Source organism: Lygodium microphyllum, chromosome 20, assembly GCF_053477565.2.
Source record: "Lygodium microphyllum isolate KBCC chromosome 20, Lygodium_microphyllum_v1.1.10, whole genome shotgun sequence".
Lineage (NCBI taxonomy): Eukaryota > Viridiplantae > Streptophyta > Polypodiopsida > Schizaeales > Lygodiaceae > Lygodium > Lygodium microphyllum.
This window is the reverse complement of record NC_141154.1, coordinates 107747324-107766076: the sequence shown is the minus strand read 5'-3', so window position 1 is coordinate 107766076 and position 18753 is coordinate 107747324. Positions and strand designations below refer to the sequence as shown.

Sequence of the window (18753 nt, the reverse complement as noted above, 5' to 3'; positions counted from 1 at the left end):
CGAGGTTCCGCCTTGCCCTGATGCATAGCTGCTGATTAAACACAGCAAACATGCCTCTGATACATTGATGGAGGAAACTGATGGAATGCTGCCAAGTGATAATCAGATGCACTCCTATGCGCAAGTCACGTTTGTCACTAAAGACTCTTAGAACCTTGATTGGGAACACTTATTGGAGTTTCGCTGAGTGATTACATTCAACACAACCGTGAAGCATTCTCTGATCAGGATCAAGATGATGTTTTAGATGCAAGCAATCATACCAAGCAGTGATGCATTCTTTCTTGGCAGTTTATGAAAGAGGGGTCATTCTCTTTTTTACAACCAGGATCCCAGCTCTTTCATGGATCTGCCAATGGCTCACTATGTGGGGGAGATTTCCATGGGACTATGGGGCTTCTATGAAGTAATGCTCAAATCGGTGATGCTTTGTGACAACCTCTTGGCAAAGGTGCCTCTGTTTTTTAATTGATGCCTTGTTCATGTGGCACCATGGAGACAGATGGCTGACTTTCCGTGCCTGCTCCAACAAGAATGCCTGGTTTAGGTGGAAGTGCAAGCCTGCCCTACTGTGTATTGGCCTTTGCTTAAGGAAGTTATGGCAGCCATTGGCACAATCTCGGTGCCCCCTAGCTTGAGGACCACCCATCACAATGGCATGTGTATGCTGTGGGATACTGCTCACAAGAAACCTAACTGGTCAAAGCTAAACTATCCTAGAATGACATCCTTGCATTACCGTTTGAAATGAAGCACCTTTGCCGGTCATCATTTCTCTTGCAGGCAACTCGGGCATTTTATGGCTGAGTGCCCAAATAAAAAGGTAATTCCAAAGGTGCAAAATTCCACTAGTGGCTGAGGAACATCTCGTGACTGAAGCCCTCAGGATGAGGAGGTTCCACCACCCACCAACATAGACAAAGGGGAAAAACCCTGGATGGATGCCCGTTTCAAAAGGAACAAAAAGATTAATATAGACATCTCAGCTGCTAAATCCGGCATTGCCCAAGACTCCTTGTGGACCTATGTGTGACGTAAGGGTGAGCAGCCCATGGTGCATCCATCTACTGACAGGGTCTCTTTTGCTCCATGGACTGCTTCTGCCAGGAAAAGCCATGTGCATCGCTTCAAAGATCCCCGAGCTGCATTTGCTTTTGATACACAAGGCAAGGTGATCACTCCATGAGATCGGTGTTATCCCAAATCTATTTCCAAGAAGAGGAATGATCCCTCAACTCTAAATCAATGAGTCAACACGTAAACTCATTTGCAGTATTAGCAGATTTCTTGGAGAAGGGAACACTTGAGCTGTTAGCACAAAAAGTTAAAGCGAGGCATGCCCAACCTCCGCCTTGATTTTTCTCTTGATTACATATGAAAGATGATACTTGGAATGTGCATGGTGCTCATGCAACAAGCAGCATGACATGTGGCGCTCCTCCCACAAGAATAATGGGATGTCTTATGCGCCCTCAAACACAAAGGTCATGGTGAAGCAAGAAAGATTGTGGATTGTCATGGTTTTCATGCATTTTATGTTGGAGACTCTGCATGATACTACTCTGAGGTTCTCATGGTGGTTCATGAGAGATCTCAGCCGTTCCTTATCAAAAATGATGTGCACGACCCCTTTGTGGTGATTGAAATTGTACTTGATGGGGAGGTCCTCTGGCTAGTTGGTCCCTATGCTCCGAATGATCTCATATCTAACCTGATCTATGGAGTAGACTAACAGCCTTTTTGACACTTATCAAATAAGGTTGCTAATGGGAGACTTCAATATGTGTGTGGATTCATTGCAATCTAATTATGGGCATTCAGTGATGATGGATGCTCCTAAGAATCAAGTCTAGCATGCCTTGAATATTCTTAAACAAGATCTTTGGTCCGTTGAGTTAAAATAAACATTACATGCTGAACAAGCCTCTTGAATAGCCCCAAAAATGCTTAATTAATGAAAAACCCTAAAACAAGGAGCAATTCGAGAGAGTTGAAATGTGGAGAGGTTCAAGGTCCCAAAACTTTCTATAAATCTGCATGCTACCCTCCATTCACCCCAATCTCTCTCATCTTTGCACGTTTCTAGCCCTATAGCTTTAGCCCACACCCCATTCACAGAGGACATCCTAGCTGAGGCTGCCCAACAATGTCTACATCCATCGGGTGCCTATTTGCAACCACCATCGCACAGTCCATATACACCCTTTGCACGTTTGCTTTTTGTCGCCAACACACCAGAGGCTGCATTTACAGCTAGTCACCACTTTCTACCTGCGTTTGCTGCTTCTAGGTCATCTGCAACTAGTGGCAACTGCTTCTACAGGCTGCATTCACATCAGAAAGCTGCATTTTGATCTCATCTGCTGTCACCTACACTTTTCCTTGCAGTTAGCTCATCCAAGTGATCTTCCACCTATTGCCCATCTCTTGGAGGCTGCGTTTGCCAGATTTCACACTCTTCTGCTGTCCGGCGACAATGATCTAGCATGACTATTTGCTGTGCTTGCTAATGTCTGACATCTGGAGGCTGCTTTGCTGTGTTTTGGGAGTACGACACCATCTCCAATTCATTATCTCTGCCTCAATCCTCGAGACACGAGAGTTCGGGGTACATTTTACAACTTGACAGGTTACAAAGGAACTCCTAGCCTTGGTTCGTTCATTGCTTCTTGAGCCACCAAATGATGCATTTCTTCCCCCATTGGCCACAAGAGTGGTTGATCTTATTCAGCAGTTCTAGTTAAGATCTTATTGGCAAGTGAAATTGAAAACTTTTGACTGAAAATTTGCTAGATGTCTCCTACCAAACCCATAAATCCTTTCAAAGTTTGCACCCTTCCCCTGCACAAGAGAATATGATTAGACTCAAAAACCTAGAGGGCATCATTGTCACAGATCTGCGAACTATTCATTCAAATGAGCCGAAATTATTTTCTAGATCTTGGCTCGGCTTAGACACCTTTTGCACAGATCTCTGACACTCTATGTGGCTTTTTATCACTCAATCAAGGATCACTTGCATTTACCCATGGATTAAAGTCCTAGTTTGGATGGCTTTACTAACGAGTTTCTTGATACTTATGCCACTAGTCTCATGAAACCCTTGACCGCCATAAGCCAGCAGGTTTGAGAAACAGGATTTATGCCAACATCTTGGAAGAAGGGAGTCATTAATTTGATTCCCAAAGTGCCTTCTCCCTTCATCCCGAAACATTGGAGACCTATCTCTCTAATGGGGTCAATGATCAATCTATAAAATCTTCTCCAAAGTGTTGGCCAATTGCCTCCACAAGTGTCTGCCTAACATTGTGCACCCCAACTAGTATGGATTCATCAAGGCCAAGAACATATTGCGTAATGTAATGAATGTATAGATGGGGATGTAGCTACACTTAGAAAAGGCATTTGATTATCTGGATTGATCCATCATTGCTGAACTTATGCATATTATCGGATTTGGGCTGCATATGTGCCAATTGATCTACACAATCAATGTTGATGCATCCTCCTAAGTGATGTTAAATGGTGGTGTCACTAATCTCATTCCCCTTCAATGCTCGATCAAACAGGGTTGCCTTTTGAGTCCTTTGTTTTTTGGTTTGGCAACTCATCCACTCCTTACTATGTTATCTCATATGGTGGCCACTAGGCAGCTGTTTGCTTTGTCCCTTCATTTTGGATGACATTTTATTGTTCAATGTTTGGCCGATGACACCTTCATGATCTCTTTGGTCATGCTTCTAGTCTTTGTGTCAAATTTCAATGGTGTGAAGTTCTCTCTTGTCAGTTTCACTGAACCTAATCTTCTGCCGCTCGGATGGCAAGGGCTGATCATACCTCATGGAAGTGTTGTCACACATCTAGGGTATCCCTTGAGGATCAATGTTCAGCCCAAAGTTTTGTTGAATTGAATGTCATGAAAGATAGAGCCATATTTTATCTATTGGAAATCCTAGGCTTGGCCCTTCCATGTGTGTCTCAAAGTTACACACACCATCATCCTATCAATGCTCACTTACTTCCTCCCACTTCTACCTTGGACTACTGTCACTTTGAATGTCCTTACAAAGCATGTACACTTGATGTTGTGGAAGAAGTATGCTTTCCCTAGTACAAGAATATCTTGACTTGTATCCCTAAAAGTATGGGTGGCAGAGCTATTCTTGATGCAAAGACTCACACCATGGGCCTTCATTGGTCACTTTTTCAAGCTATGTGCAATGATTATCAACTCTATGTCCTTATTGTCCAGTTTTTCTTGGAAGATTGGAGCCTCATCCATGGTAATACTAGCATACAAGCTTCATGGTAGCACATTCTTAATTCTAATGCCCATTTTTCGATACCCTCCTCCCCTTTTGTGATTCATTTGGTTTGTTCTTAGCGCCTATTTCTTCAAAAGGTGTGTTGGCATCTTATGGAAGATTGCTCGATGGAGCGGCTCTTGTCAACCATGGGGGGTTCTTGTGGTTCCACACAGCCATGAGAATTTATAAGGTTCCTCATGGATATCGTGAGTTGTAGGGTTAGCTAGACAAGATGCTACAACCTATGCAACCCTTTCCTGTACTTGATCCCAATCATCCATGGCAAGACTAGGAAGGATCATCATTGGCTCATCAACAATGCATAAATCTAAGGTCTGGTGGAAGATGACTGTGATGGAAGGTTCGCTAAATAAGACACCCCTTCAATGCAAGGTCATCTGAGCAAATCATCATTGGTGGGCTGCCTCTCGCCTCGGCTCTTTCAAAGCACCAATATTGAATTGCAGCTTTTCTTTTGCATGACCGCTATGGAGTCCTCATGTCATCGATTTGTCTCATGCCCTTTAGCCCGGAAAATATGGACTTTCTTGTCAGATATTTGGAGAACTATGGCTGCTCCATTGCTGCAGCCCTCTGATTGGGTTTTTGACCAGCCAAAATACCCCACCCTGCTGCAGCAATATATAAAGCTTATGTTTCATTTTCTCAGATTTTGGGGTTGTTGGCATAATTGGGTTACCCTGAATGCTTTCGTCTCCAACTAAGCTGCAAGTGTTCAAGGACATATTGCTAGAATCAAGGGTCTCCTACATTGGTAGTTCGATCTTATCCAGTATGCTGATCTTCTCCCATGGGAGGATTTAGTATCTTGGCATATGGCGATCTCCTCTATTCAATTGCCGTGACTTTGTATCTTTTAGTACATGACGGCCTAGAGCTGTCTTGCATCTCATAATCTTGTACTTTTTTGGTAATTAATACAATTACCAATTACGGGGAGAGAGAGAGAGAGAGTTTTTCTGAAAGAGGGCAGTTTGCCCACACAGCTCACAGGAAACATACCTAGCTCAGTGATGTGTGCTATCCATTTCACTTGACAGAAAAAATATGATGAATATTTATTTTCTTGTAACACAACTTTTTTATGTGTCTGAGACTTCCCATGCAAATGGCCACCATTTGAAATAATTTTGCCACTTACTTAAGACACAATTCTGTGCTGCACAGCAGGCACATGTTCTTGACGCCTAGGGTGAATGGAGGATGAATTAAGTGCTCACATACATGAAAGAGAAATTGGATATAAAGATCCAGCAATCCATGAATCTATCCTTACAAAAATCATAATCATAGGGTGTTGGAATGAATGGCTGTTGTAGAGCTGAATCTGATCATGTTTGCAATGGGCCCTACATACAGCTGCTCTGTTCTTGGCAAAATGAAAGCACTATTGAGATTGATATGACACTGGATCAACTAAAGAGAAAGATAGATAAGCCTCTGCTAGATCCTTTTTGGGTACAGTTCTTCATACTAGTGTAAGAGGGAAGACAGAGAATATGCAGCATACTTCTCAAAGAAGTAAACTGCTTGGATGGGACCACCAGAAGTGACATCATGCCCCAACCCAGTGGCTATTCGCCACTCAATTAGTGCTGCCGATGTACATTGCATAGCTACTAGGAATAAAATATGCGGAACATGCAATAGGAAACAGGAACAGGGAATGTCAATCGGGGGGCCCATTCCAGAATCAGGGAGAAAACAGGACATGAAATAGGTAAATTTAGGAATTCTTCAGTCTGAAATAAACAACCACACTCTAAAGGCACACTAAACATCATATTGCACTAACAAAAACAAAATGAACAGTGCATCATATATTAATCCAGTCGATGCTGCAATGTAAGTAGATACTCCTAAAAATGTATAAAAATGAAAGCCTCGACAGCCATAAAAATCTCAAAGGTGAATTGCATATCATGAAAGAGCATGAACCTGCTAAAGCGGTCACTTGACAGCAGCAAGCAGGCTGGAATGTGGTGTTCCCTACAACGTACTCTGTAGTTGTAATGTTCCCAAGTTGGGACATTGTTGGGAACAGGACAGGGAAGGTTCCACCTACTTGGAACATGTACCCTGTTCCAGCCAATCAGGCAACAGCATTCCCCTATTCCACTGTTCTATGCCACTATAGTACAGTGTACTTGATGTTTAAGAACAATCAAATGAATCTCTTTTTCTTTCTTTCATGAAATGAAACAAACTGCCTCCCCCCCAAAAAAACCACAAAAAAAAAAACAAAATTTTCATCAAACATTCGATGTCTTTATCAAGATATATAAAATGGATGAAGGTAGCTCTCATGAGCCAATCAGTAGCATATGAAATTTGCAACTTATCCCAAGTATCATGCTCTTTAAAAATAGGATATTTTCTGAACACCTATGAAGCACATGCACATACCTGGTTCAATTCGAGGCTCACAGATTGTTTTGAGTACTAAAACATTATGCATTATTTTGGTTGTACAGCTTGAACCATTTGATGATTAACAAGCTACATTGCTTTCACACAGAATCACTAAACTGCCGACTGAAACCACTACTGCAAACAAAATGTGCACTACAGCCCCATCCAGAAAAACTAGGATAGTAGAAGAAGCAACCTGACTACAGTGATGCTGAAACCTTCAGTTCACAAAGAGCAAACAGATGTATGTTTGGATTATTTTGTACCTGACATTTTCTTGCGTAGCAGTGATCTTTTGCAAGAGCCCACCAATAAATCTACCACAGCCCCTCAAATCCTGTCCAAAATAGCACAATACACACTCTGATCAACAACTGCTAGCTGCCGGGTATTAACAGTAATCAGTTGCTAATAACAGCTTATATGCCATCTGACATACCATACTGCAACATAAGGTAGTTTTCATCAGAACTTAATAAACTACTCAGAAAGAATAGGGAAAACTTGGCTACTAGGCTCTCCATAGTACGCATATCAGGCAACCTCACCTTAAAATCAGAAGCATCATATGGATGCCTTAAGGAACTCTCAACATTCACAAGGAGGTCAATATAAGTTACTCCTCAAATTAAGCTATAGCATGCAATTTTCTTCGCACAGAACTTTGAAATGCAAAGACATATAACACTGTTGACCAGAGTTTCATATGCTAAACACAGTCTGTTAGCAGCTATACTACCTTTATCAGCTCTGGCTTCGACTGTAACTCAAGAGACACCTCACGAAATGCTGCCATCTTCTTGTGCCTTGCAGTTTCCAGCTTTGCAGCCATTTCAGAAATTTTAGGCTTGGGGCTTGTCACAGTTTGTCCTATTCCATTCCTTTGGCGAATCAGAAATCATGCATATGAATTAAAAAAGTCAATGAGCTCAGCAATGAAAAAGTGTACAAATAGTGTTAGTTGCATAAGAACATAATAACCAAACTCAGAGAGATCCTGTTCTAGACCTTTTTTTAGACAATCCATGCAATATGTTACATGGAAGTCACATCTTGTGTTTAAAGTTTGTCGAAGCTAGATTCCAGCACTCATTAAATAAGAGGACTTAAAACCCCAACCCACTCCCCCACCCCCCGCCTTTTCCCCAGCAGCCTCCAGCCAAAACTGGAAAGAAACCAAAAATAAATATTGAAATAGAATAAACATTCTGCTCTTCACCACTCAAATCAATGGTGTCTCTGGTTTGATATTTGAAACGTCAAGCCATCTTGACACTTGTCGCAGATCATTACATTTTTAGAGAACAATGGGATGTGTACCAACTTCAGTAACTTGATGGTCAGCAACTACATTCTAAAGCATTTCTATAAACACTTAGCCCTTTTTTGTTCAAGCCCTTTTGCAGATGTTTCTCTAGACACAAGATATTTTACCAGTAAAATTGTTGCTATTGAGAAAATTTCTGGTTAAGGACAATGATAAATTCAAAGTCACTTTTGAACGATGATATTTTGACAAATCTCTTGGGGCTCTGATCAGAGGATTTGAAGAACATTTAAGAAGCTTGAATAATCAGCTTATGGAAGGCATTACAATAACTTGCATGTCACTACAAAAGGCTACTATACAAACTCATGAAACGGTGGATCTTATATTCAAGAGCAGTGGATGTTGTAAAGAGATACCCTAACACAAAAACTCAAATGCAGTCATCCAACAAGGTAGAAACTAATAATAGAACAGAGTTAGGATAAGGGTGACTCAGTGACAATGAACATCTGAAACAAATGAATCTGAATAGAATACAATGCTAAATGCAACAAACACACTATGCAATGGATGAAAATTGGTCCCCGAACTCCAATGTCTGGAGGATTGGGGTAGAGAGTATGACCTGGAGAGAGTCGTACTCTGACAGTTCCGGGAATGCAGCAAAGCAGCCTCCCAAGCTGTCTAGCAGCAACAAGTGCACCTCAAGTGTGGCTCAATCAGTGATGACGGACAAGCAGAGATGGAGCAGAAAACTGCAAACACAAATGTCGATGATGTGGCAGCAATCCAGGTGGCAGCAGATACTCAGAACATGGCAGTGTAGGGCTGTGTTTATGGTAGTAGATCAGTATAGGACTGAAAATGCAGCTACTGCAGGTGTGGGCTGATCAGGGTCAGCATTTAAGGCTGTTCAGCAGCTCCAGGACGTGCGAAAACAGTGTAAACGAAGGTGGAATAGCAATCGCAAGGGTGTGAGCAATAGTCGCCATGCGGTGCCCACTTTGAACCAGCATTTTGAAGGCTGAGCAACAAGCGCCAGTAGGTGGACAACACTTTAGGACAGCTTCATCTAAGATAACCTCTGCCAATAGGGTGTGGACAGTGAAGCTTCAACACTTCCAAACTGCAAAAACGAGATTGGGCTGAATGGAGGGCAGCCTCTCTATTTGTAGAAAGTGTGGGGCCTCTCAAATTAGGGTTTGCATGTGGGACACAAAAAGTCTCTAGGACCACATTTCTTTTAATAAAGTTTGGTGAATTTCATTAATTAAGAGACTAATGCAATGGTAGCTCAACAACCCCTCTCAAATCCATAACTAGTACCAAGAGGGACTACAAATAAGATCAAGCCCTTTTTCTTTTCTTTTACCCCAAGCTATCCCACCCCACAGTAGCTAGGAAATCGAGCAAAGGGTGCACATTGGCTGCCCAGTGACATACCAAGACTACAAAGGCAATGGTAATCTTACCAAGGCAACCCAAATGTTCACCCCAGAGAGGCCAAAGCATTGGGGACAAAGGATGAACATTGGCTGCCTAGTAACCTACTAGCTCCTACAAAGGCAAAAGGAAACAAAGTGGAATTTTTTTAAAAGGGCTTTTGTTTTGTTTTTCAACATTCAGCATTAAGTGAGTGTTTTCCATAAAGTTTCAGTCTATTGAGTATCCATGCCCCAAAGGGAGAAAGGGACGATCAGCCCCAAGACCTCCCCAAAATTAACAAGCTATCCCTACCACTACTAGGTATCGATGATGAGGAAAAGTGGAATGTGGGGAGTATGTCATAGAGACAAAAAAGATAGATGGAAGCAACCTAGCAAGCTAAGAAAGAAAAGCAAGCAAGGGAGACTCTCATGTGAGTCAGCATGAATATGGTGGATCCAAAGTCGACCACTGAAACCAGTCTTCCTTCAGTGAATGGGTGGTAATTCCCTAATTACAACTTAATTACATTAGCAAGCATTTATTGCAAAACTGAAAAAACAAATTTTCCTACTAATATTTGGACAGTGGACACACAATTGACCCCAAAAATGGTCTCTTTTGGTATTTCTTTAGCTTTATTGAAGTAGAATAAAGGAAGCTCTCTCGCTCAACCCTCAAGACCTACAAACCGCTTATTGGTCAAGCATTTCAAGCCGAGAAGCCATGGCTACCTCTCACATAGCCGACGCGCTCTCCCTATCCATGGGGTGTAGTGAGCTTACCTTGATGCCCAATGGAGTACCCTCCTCTCCCGTGCACACCGGTAGCTCCACGATCCTCAATGCAAGCTTGAGCAACCTCAATCCCTCTCCGTCAAGCTCCATCCTCCATAGCTGCATGAGACAAGAGAAGAGGAAAGGAGGGAAGAAGATGAAGAGAGGAGATGGAGAGCTTCTTCTCCTCCATCCCTCACTCTCACAGACTTTCTCCCTCACTCTCTCGCGCTCCCTCACTCAAGCACACACAAGAAGGCAAGAAGAAGAGAAGAAGAAGAAGAAGCTTTTTGCCACACACCAAGAATGAGAGTTTCCATCAACTTTTTGGCTTATATACATGCCCTCTTTCCCATGAGCAGTCATCCCCTTTTTACATGGCCGGCCATGGCCTACACCCTTTTTTCCCTTTGCCCTAACATCCTAGCTTAGTCCTACCATCCATCTACCTTTACAATTTGCACAAGAGGGAGCCTGACGCTCTTTTACAACTGTTTTAGGGGCGCCTTGTATTTTAAAATGCGCTTTTGCCTTTGACTTGATTTTTGAGGTCACCCTTACACTTTTAGTCGTTCTCCTTTCTGCCTCTTTCGTTGTGTCTGATTTCCTCCTGGGCCACCTCTTTTAGGTCTCAACTTGCGCTTTTCCACTTTTTTCCGCTTTCTTCTCGTGCTGAGATTAACATTACCCCCCTCCTAGTTTAGTGCCAGCACCATGGCACTGATGTGTATTAGTTGGAAGGTGGGATGGGTGTAGCCAAATGATTTTTTTGATTTTGTATACAAGCCCTTACGGGGGATGGTGTTGGATGGACCGGCCCTTGAACTTAAAGATGTAGTTGGAGCGGGTCCTTTTTTGTTGCTAGTGTTGAGGGGATTTGTCCTTTGAAATTGAAGATAAAGTTAAACGGATCCTTGCATGGAGACAAGCGAATGGGTGGATCCATCTTTGAAATTTAAGATGGTGTTAGATGGATTCCTGCTAAGTCGCGTACCCAATGATCAATATTTTCAGGAATTAGATCTACATCTGGAGGTATATTATTTTCAGTATTTATTGGTTGCTGTAAGCCATTTTCAGCATGTTGTTCATGCTGTACAGCACCTTCATTTTCATTTCCAGCACCTACATTTTCATAATCAGCAAGCCTATCTTGCTGTCCATGACCTCCTTGTGCTTTTATTTGCTGTCCATCATCATTTGGCTCAAAAATAACTAGTTGATCATCAGTTTCAGCTTGTGGTACAGCACCATGCGGCTCATTTTCCGAAGTAATAGGTAGCTGCAAACTCTGAAACTTTACCTTTTTCAGATCTTCATTAGAGACTAAAGTGCCTTTCAGCAATTTTGCCTCATTAAACACAACATTACCACTGCGAATAATTTTCTTGGACTACAGTAACCACACTCTGTAGCCAAATTCACCCTCATCACCATAGCCCATGAAAATGCCTTTGGTGGATTTTGGGTCAAGTTTGTTCCTCGGCTCATCCCTAACATACACAAAAGCATCACAGCCAAATATGCGTAATGGTGATATGAGGCCAATTTTCCAGACCCAACCTCCTCAGGGATGCCATTATTTAAGGACCTGTTTGGAGAGCGGTTGCAAATGTGAACTACGCTTTTGAGTGCCTCTCCCCAAAATACATGAGGGAGATTAGCAATGGACAGCATGCAACGCACTCTTTCACATGAAGTCTTGTTATATCTTTCAGCCACCCCATTCAAAGAAGGGTTGTAAGGGGCTATGAGCTCCCTTTTAATACCATGCAAGTCACAAAAGAACTTAAATTCAATCGATGTGAACTCACCCCCATTATCAGTTCTTAAGCATTTCAGCTTTCTACATGTCTGACTGGTCACAAATGCATGAAAAGTTTTAAAAACAGCAAACACTTCACTTTTCTTTTTCAGCAAGTACACCCAAATCTTCTTGGAACAGTCATCAATAAAGGAGACAAAATATGCAACACCACCCAAAGATTTCACGGGTATACTACATACATCAAAATGCACTAGGTCCAAGACATTGGACTTACGAGAGACACCAGAGTAAAAGGAATTTCTTATTTGCTTTCTAAACTGACATACATTACAAAAGTCAAGTTTAGAGCCTTTTCCATCAACCCTCTTCAGAGAGGTAAGGACATCAAGTCCTTTTTGGTTCATATGGCCTCTTATCTCTTATACCATAACTCCAAGTGGCTGCAAATTTCAGCAACTACAAGAAACTTGCCATTCAAGGCTTTACAGTGCAAACAATACAAAGTGTCCTTCTTGGTTCCTTTTGCAATCAGCATGGAACCCTTTTTCACTTTCCACAAACCACCACCAAACAATGTGGTGTAGCCATGGAGGTCAAGCTGACCGACAAATAGTAAACTCTTTTTAATACCAGGCACATATCTGACATCCTTCAACACAAGCTCTTGACCATTGTCTAAAGACAAGTGTACTATGCCAATCCCATCAATGTTGCAAGTATGGTTATTTCCAAGATACACCTTTCCATAACTGCCTGCATTGAACATAGCAAAGCACTCCAAGCAAGGAGTTACATGGAAAGAGGCACCAGAGTCCACAATTCGAGTCTTGACTGACACCATCATCAAGTAACAAAAGTGCATCAATCACATCAGCCTTGGTAATCTGCATATCCTGCATGTGACATACAAGGGCATCATAATCAACTACACATAATACATCAGCCTCTGTATCTGAAAGCACCTATATGACCACGCTAGAGACCACATTGACCTTTTCTTTGCCTTTGGTTGTCTCCGATGCATCTGTCTTATTTTCCTTCTTCTTTTTATCTCCTGTATTCATCTTTTTCTCTTGTTCCTTCTTATAGTACCTGCAATCAGGTTTCTTGTGGCCCTTCCAACCACAGTGATAGCCAGTAATGTCACTCTTTTTCTTTCCTTTGCTCTTGCTCCTGTTTCTGTGCCCTGCATTTGCATTTTTATTTTCAATCCTGCCTCTTACATTATAAGCTGAGTTGCTACCTTCTCCACTAGACATATGTCTAATTTATTCATTCAAGATAGAACCCCTCACCCCATCATATGAGAGATTGAGGTTACTGCTGAGTGAAACCACCAAGGTCTCCCAAGAGTCAGGCAGTGTCACAATCAAAAAGATCACCCTCAACTTATCATCAAAGTTCAAATTTGCAAATTTGAGCTGATTTAAAATCCCTGTAAATGCACTCAAGTGCTCAGCAGTAAGCTTTGACTCATCCACTCACATATTCACCAACTTGCGCATTAAATGCACCTGATTAACAGGTGTGGTGATCTCATAAGTAGTTTTCAGCTTCTCCCATATTGCATAACCTGTATCTAAACCCTTAATGTCTGTCAGAATGTCATCAATGACACCCATCTTTATGTAAGCCACAACCTTTTTATTTACTCTGGCCCAATCTGCATCAGACATTAGTGCGGGTTTATCTTCCTACAAAGCATCCTCACAATCCTTTAGGAACAAAATGCCATGCATATGGTCTTTCCAAAGGTCAAAGCCATGACCATCAAACCGTTTGATCTCCATCAAACTCTTGATGTCTGAACTGGAAGAAGTTGCAGCCAATTTATCACGAACACAAGAGTAAATGCACTAATCTACAGAAGCACAAGCTAAACCAGCAAAATACGCTACTATTCTTTCTCAACCAGAAATAAATCTCTGCTGTTGTACATGAACCAGCCACCACACGGGAAAAAATGCAGAAATTTACCAAATTCTGCACAAATCCCCAAAATTTCAAGTCCAAAATTGCATAAATGTTAGCCAATCTGACCCAGCTGAGCAAAACTTTGCCAATACATGAAAAACCCCAAATTTCTAGGATCCAATGTCAAGAAATTTTACTCAAAGGAGTAAAATTCTGACTAATTTGGCAAAATCCCTAATTAATTGAGGTCACCACTCGCAATGTCTGCAATTTCTTACTCAAGAAACACTGACAAGCATAAGTAGAGTCAATTCTAGGAAAAGCCCCAAATTTCTAGCTCAATTTTGCACAGAATTGGCAACTGTGCATTTACGCGTGAACCCCGCCAAGAGTAAGTGATTCGATTTTCTTAACAAAAGAAAAAAAACTTTGCATGACCTGCGTGGGTCCGTTGACCCGTCAAGCGTCATGTGACGTGCCAGACATCACGCCGTCTGCAACTGACTGCCTGCCTGCACTCATTCGTGTTTCGTTCGACTGCCTTGGTCACGTCACGATTACTATTCGCACCTGCTAGTCGTGCCAGACTGGTCCACCACACAGATGCCCAGTTGCCAGTCGCCTAGTCAACTGCCCGTTACGCAACCACTGCGCCTAGCCACCTTTACGCTGGTTTCCGTTGTCGGCGACTACTGCCTGGTCCCCCTCGTGTGTCACTGTTGAACCCGTCGCGAACAATCCGTTGCCCTGTGGATACAGCTCATGCAACGCCTATTGTGTTGCCGTCGCCTACTCCTGCTGCTACATGCCTACTGCCAACTGGTGCATGCCTAGCAGCTATCCCCTAGATCTCGTGAAGCGTGCAGAGTCTTGGCTTTGATACCAGTTGTTGGAAGAAGAGGAGCACAACTAAGAGACATGGAGGTCGAGCAAGAGTGAGTAAGAGAGTGTGACGGCTCAAGAGTGAGTGAGCAAAGTGAAAGTACAAATCGATAAGAGTGTACGAACAATGTGTTGGTACACAAAGAATAAAATGTATTTATACTTAGGGCATGTAAAGCGTGCATTCACATGTACAATGTGCGTGTACTATACACTAGGGTTTTAAGCTGGGCCTTTATCCCAACAGTGGCATGGGCTCGTCAGGAAGCTATTGTAGCCGTGCTCGCACTCTTTGTTGGGTTTGCTCCACGAGTTCCCATCTTCTTGTTCTTGCAGCAATAATGCGCTCGGGAACCTCGGCACCCTCTTGCTCTTCTCGGGGTAGATCAAGCAAGGGTGGACTGGGCTCTCTAATTTGCGGTTCTTCGAATTCCTACTCAAAGTTCGGCCCTTTCTCGGTGTCTTGTTCCATTGTGGGTTGGATTGGGGGTGGATGGTGCTGCTCTTGTGGGTTGGATTGGGGGTGGATGGTGCTGCTCTCGGTGGAGAGAATGAAAAGGAAGATGGGCCCTTTCTTGGCTTGCTACAAGTAGCTGTGTTGCTACTCCTTGGTTATGCTTGTGCTGGTTGGGAGTGCGCACTCTTGCACGCCATATCTTAAAGCTCTAGTTGTCAACTCCATCTTCCTTTTCATTCTCTCCACCGAATCGTCGCCTTCTACTAGTGTGACATGAAGCACTGTGCTCAAAAAGGCTTGCCTTTGCATGTTGGAGCACGCTTCAGCGGCCTCAGCTCTGGATTCTACGAGCACTCTCTCGCACTTTACCACTGCCAGTCGCTCTGTCAATCCTCGCACTCTTTCAAAGTTACGCCTCTCCCACTGCTGTGCCTTCTCTTCCAGATCCTCCTTACCCCTTTCCATATCCTGAGACAACATCATTACCACCTGCTGATGCTCATTCCACACTTCCAATATTTGGGTCTTCTCTTTATCCCAACGGCTTAGCTGCTCTTCGGCTATTCTTCTACCTTGATCCGCCATCGAGAACTGCTGGTGGGCTTCTGCAAGCCTTTCTGATAGATCTTAGGTAATTTGTGCATGGCTTTCTAGCTCCGCCAGGTGCAGTTTTCTTTTGGTCATGGCCATGGCCATTAGTCCCTCCACTTCCTGCAAGGCGTTCCGTAGGTTGTCCTGCAGGGTCTTGGTGGCTTCTTTTATGGCCTCTTCCTTCTCCTTCAACACGACTCCTATCTCTCTCTCTAGCCTTCCTTGCTCCTCCATTGCTAACCACAGCCTGAATACAAACGCATCCTCCTATTCTTGGCGTTGTTCTTCTGATGATTGATCTTCTTCTCGCTAGCTCTCCCATAGTTCCGTATTTATCACTTCCACCCTTGCCATTTGTTGGTGGAGCTCTGCATATTGTTGGATGAGTAATTTGTGGCCCCGTTGCTCCGCCACTCTCTAGCCTTTGCTCTAGGCGATCTTCATTCTCTTGTGCCTCCTTTTCTTTAGCACTGAGTTGCTCTTTCAGGTTTCGAATTTCTTAATGATGTTCCGCGGCTTGCCGTATTATCTCTAGCCTTAGCGCCGCGGAAACTTCTCTTTCGGCCTCTAGTTCTACAACCGCAACCTTCTTTTTCTCCTTAGCCTTCTCTAGCTAGGTTAGAAGTTCAGCTACATAGGCATCATAGTCGGCAGCTGGGGGCACCATAGGTGGTGCTGTGGTGGTGGATGCTTCCAACCTTTGCCTTTTTGGGTCTTGCCTAGACTCCGCGTCTACTGCAACCGACCTGGGCTTCTGCCTCCTTTATGGCCTCATCGTGGATGCCTTAGAAGCAGGCTTCTCTCGCGTTGATCTAGCCATTGAGGCTGGGAACTCCCCTCCTACTGGTGCTGCGCTTGTGGCTAGGACGACAGCCGAGGTCTTGATGGGTTTTAAGACAAACCCATTCCAATCCACTTCTTTAGGGGACCCTACAGCTATGCTCTCCAACAATGACACACCAATCCTGTTCATCGATGCATTGTACCTCTGTCCTCAGAAGAGGGCATGGGCCATCTTCGCTTGCATCCTCACTTCTAGTTTTGGGATGTCTTATAGACTTATCCCGTCCACCGTGTGCACATCATGCTTGTTCACCCCCAACATGGCATATATATCTCTCCGATGACGTTTTTCTTTCTTGGAGGCCAAACCTAGGGCTTTCTCCACCATCATAGCACTTAGGGGCACCTCCACTTGGCGTTCTTCTTCTCCTGTCCTGACCGTTACTGTGCCGCAATTCCTTGCATCATCAAAGCTTCTCAGGAACTCTGCGCACATGTTGTAGTCAACTGCTTGCCCTACTTTCTCCACGTACTCCCAGAGGGCACATTTGTCCACCAGCTGCTTTACAGCCAGCTCCTCCAGGATGGCTTCGTCCAGGTTCTTATCCACTTTGAAACGGCATTTCCCAATTCCTAGTTGCCGTTCCCTTCATTCCATGCCAAAAAAATATGATTAAGTGGCAATTTCAGGTGGGCTAACATATACACACTACCTATTCCTAGCTGCCTACAGAATACGGCATGCTTGTGGTACTAACTACTTAGCACCCCTTCAGTTGTTTGGGATGATTTGAGATAGTTGATTCTCCAAGCCTTTACACCTACAACTTTTCTGAAGGGCATGAGGCTGAAACCAAAAGCCTAAAAAGAGAGGAGTTTGTCATTCATTTCTACTTCTTTCAACTCTATCAAGCTCCTTCCCCAACTGCCCTTGGCTGATCCCAAATCCAAGAAAATATTTTGATTTACCTAGGTCCTTGATCCTCACTTCACATGTTTTGGTAAAATCTAACACTTTTATAATGATGCAAATGGCAATTATGTATACACTGTTTCCCAAGACAAGTTCAACCACAAGGAGAACAAGGACTGCGACAAGAAAAAGGTTGTAATAAGGACAAGGAGATAGACAAGGATGAGAAGAAGAATTATCCAGTCAGTTGATATCCTTTTCTCAAAGCAGCTTAAGCAACAGAAAGAATCACCTTTAAAGTTGAAGGCCAAGAAAGCCTTTTCATCTCTCACAGTTTCTCAGTTCTTTATTCAAACTCACAAAGATGCAAAGATGGTATCAGACCTTTTCAAGGTGCATCACCTTCAAAGACTCAATAATCAAAGTTGCGGCAACCATCAGAAAGATTGGTTCATTCAAGTTGCAGCCTTTTGTCACAATATATCGTGTGTTACATCAATCTAAGTACTACCTATAAACCAAGACAAGTGTCTGATTACATGATCCCATAATCTGCAAACGGACTCTAGTTTTCTCCTTTCCAAGGTAATTCTCAACCTGAAAAGTGGGTAACTGCTGCTTCAAGAGAAACCATCATCTAGAAGACATTGGCATATTAAGGTGTATCCTAGTGTTACAATTATTTCAATAACTTTCCCACAGTCCACGATCAGTCTTATCCCACCATCAATGTATGACTCCCATATTCCCACAGGTTATTGTTGAATTTGGCTCGTCAGTACTTTGGCTATTTCCCAGCTAACCCTTCAATGTACTAGTAAAAAACCATCAGCATCATGGGAAAAAGTAACAAAGGTATGTAACAACAATCATTCCTGTCTCCGCCACATTACAGCTTCTCTACGTCATTTACCATAACATCATCTTTTTGTCTTTTGCTTTTCCATCAACAGGGACTTCCTGCAGTCTGGTGCCTGCACAATCCAACATAAACCTATAAACAACATCAGGTTTCTGGACCTGAAGCATATAAGAGGAGTTGATCCTGCACCTCGCCACTCCATTATAGCAACGACAATCGTGTTATCAATCTCATGTGCAGGACAGAAAGTCCACCGCCACTGTGGTTGTGGTTGTAGTTGTGGTTGTGGTTTTCAGTCTGCCTCTTACAGTTTACCTAAACTTATATAATTAAGACAGAAAGCTAGAATGGTAAACAGCACAAAAACAATTA

At 43.0% G+C, this 18753-nt stretch overlaps 1 protein-coding gene across 5 annotated transcripts in view; it reads right to left on the bottom strand.

Annotated features, from left to right (window-relative positions):
- LOC148019236 (mRNA export factor GLE1-like) overlaps positions 1-18753 on the bottom strand; it is a 150493-nt gene that overhangs the window by 29956 nt on the left and 101784 nt on the right. For 4 of the 5 annotated variants that reach the window (XM_087660829.1, XM_087660827.1, XM_087660831.1 and 1 more), the window contains 3 exons: positions 18433-18493; positions 7480-7621; positions 7007-7077 (listed from right to left, as the gene is read on the bottom strand). In XM_087660829.1, coding sequence (XP_087516955.1) covers positions 7007-7077; positions 7480-7621; positions 18433-18493 — 274 coding nt within the window. The remainder of the gene's footprint in view (positions 1-7006; positions 7078-7479; positions 7622-18432; positions 18494-18753) is intronic. The other variant, XM_087660828.1, reaches the window with a different exon arrangement.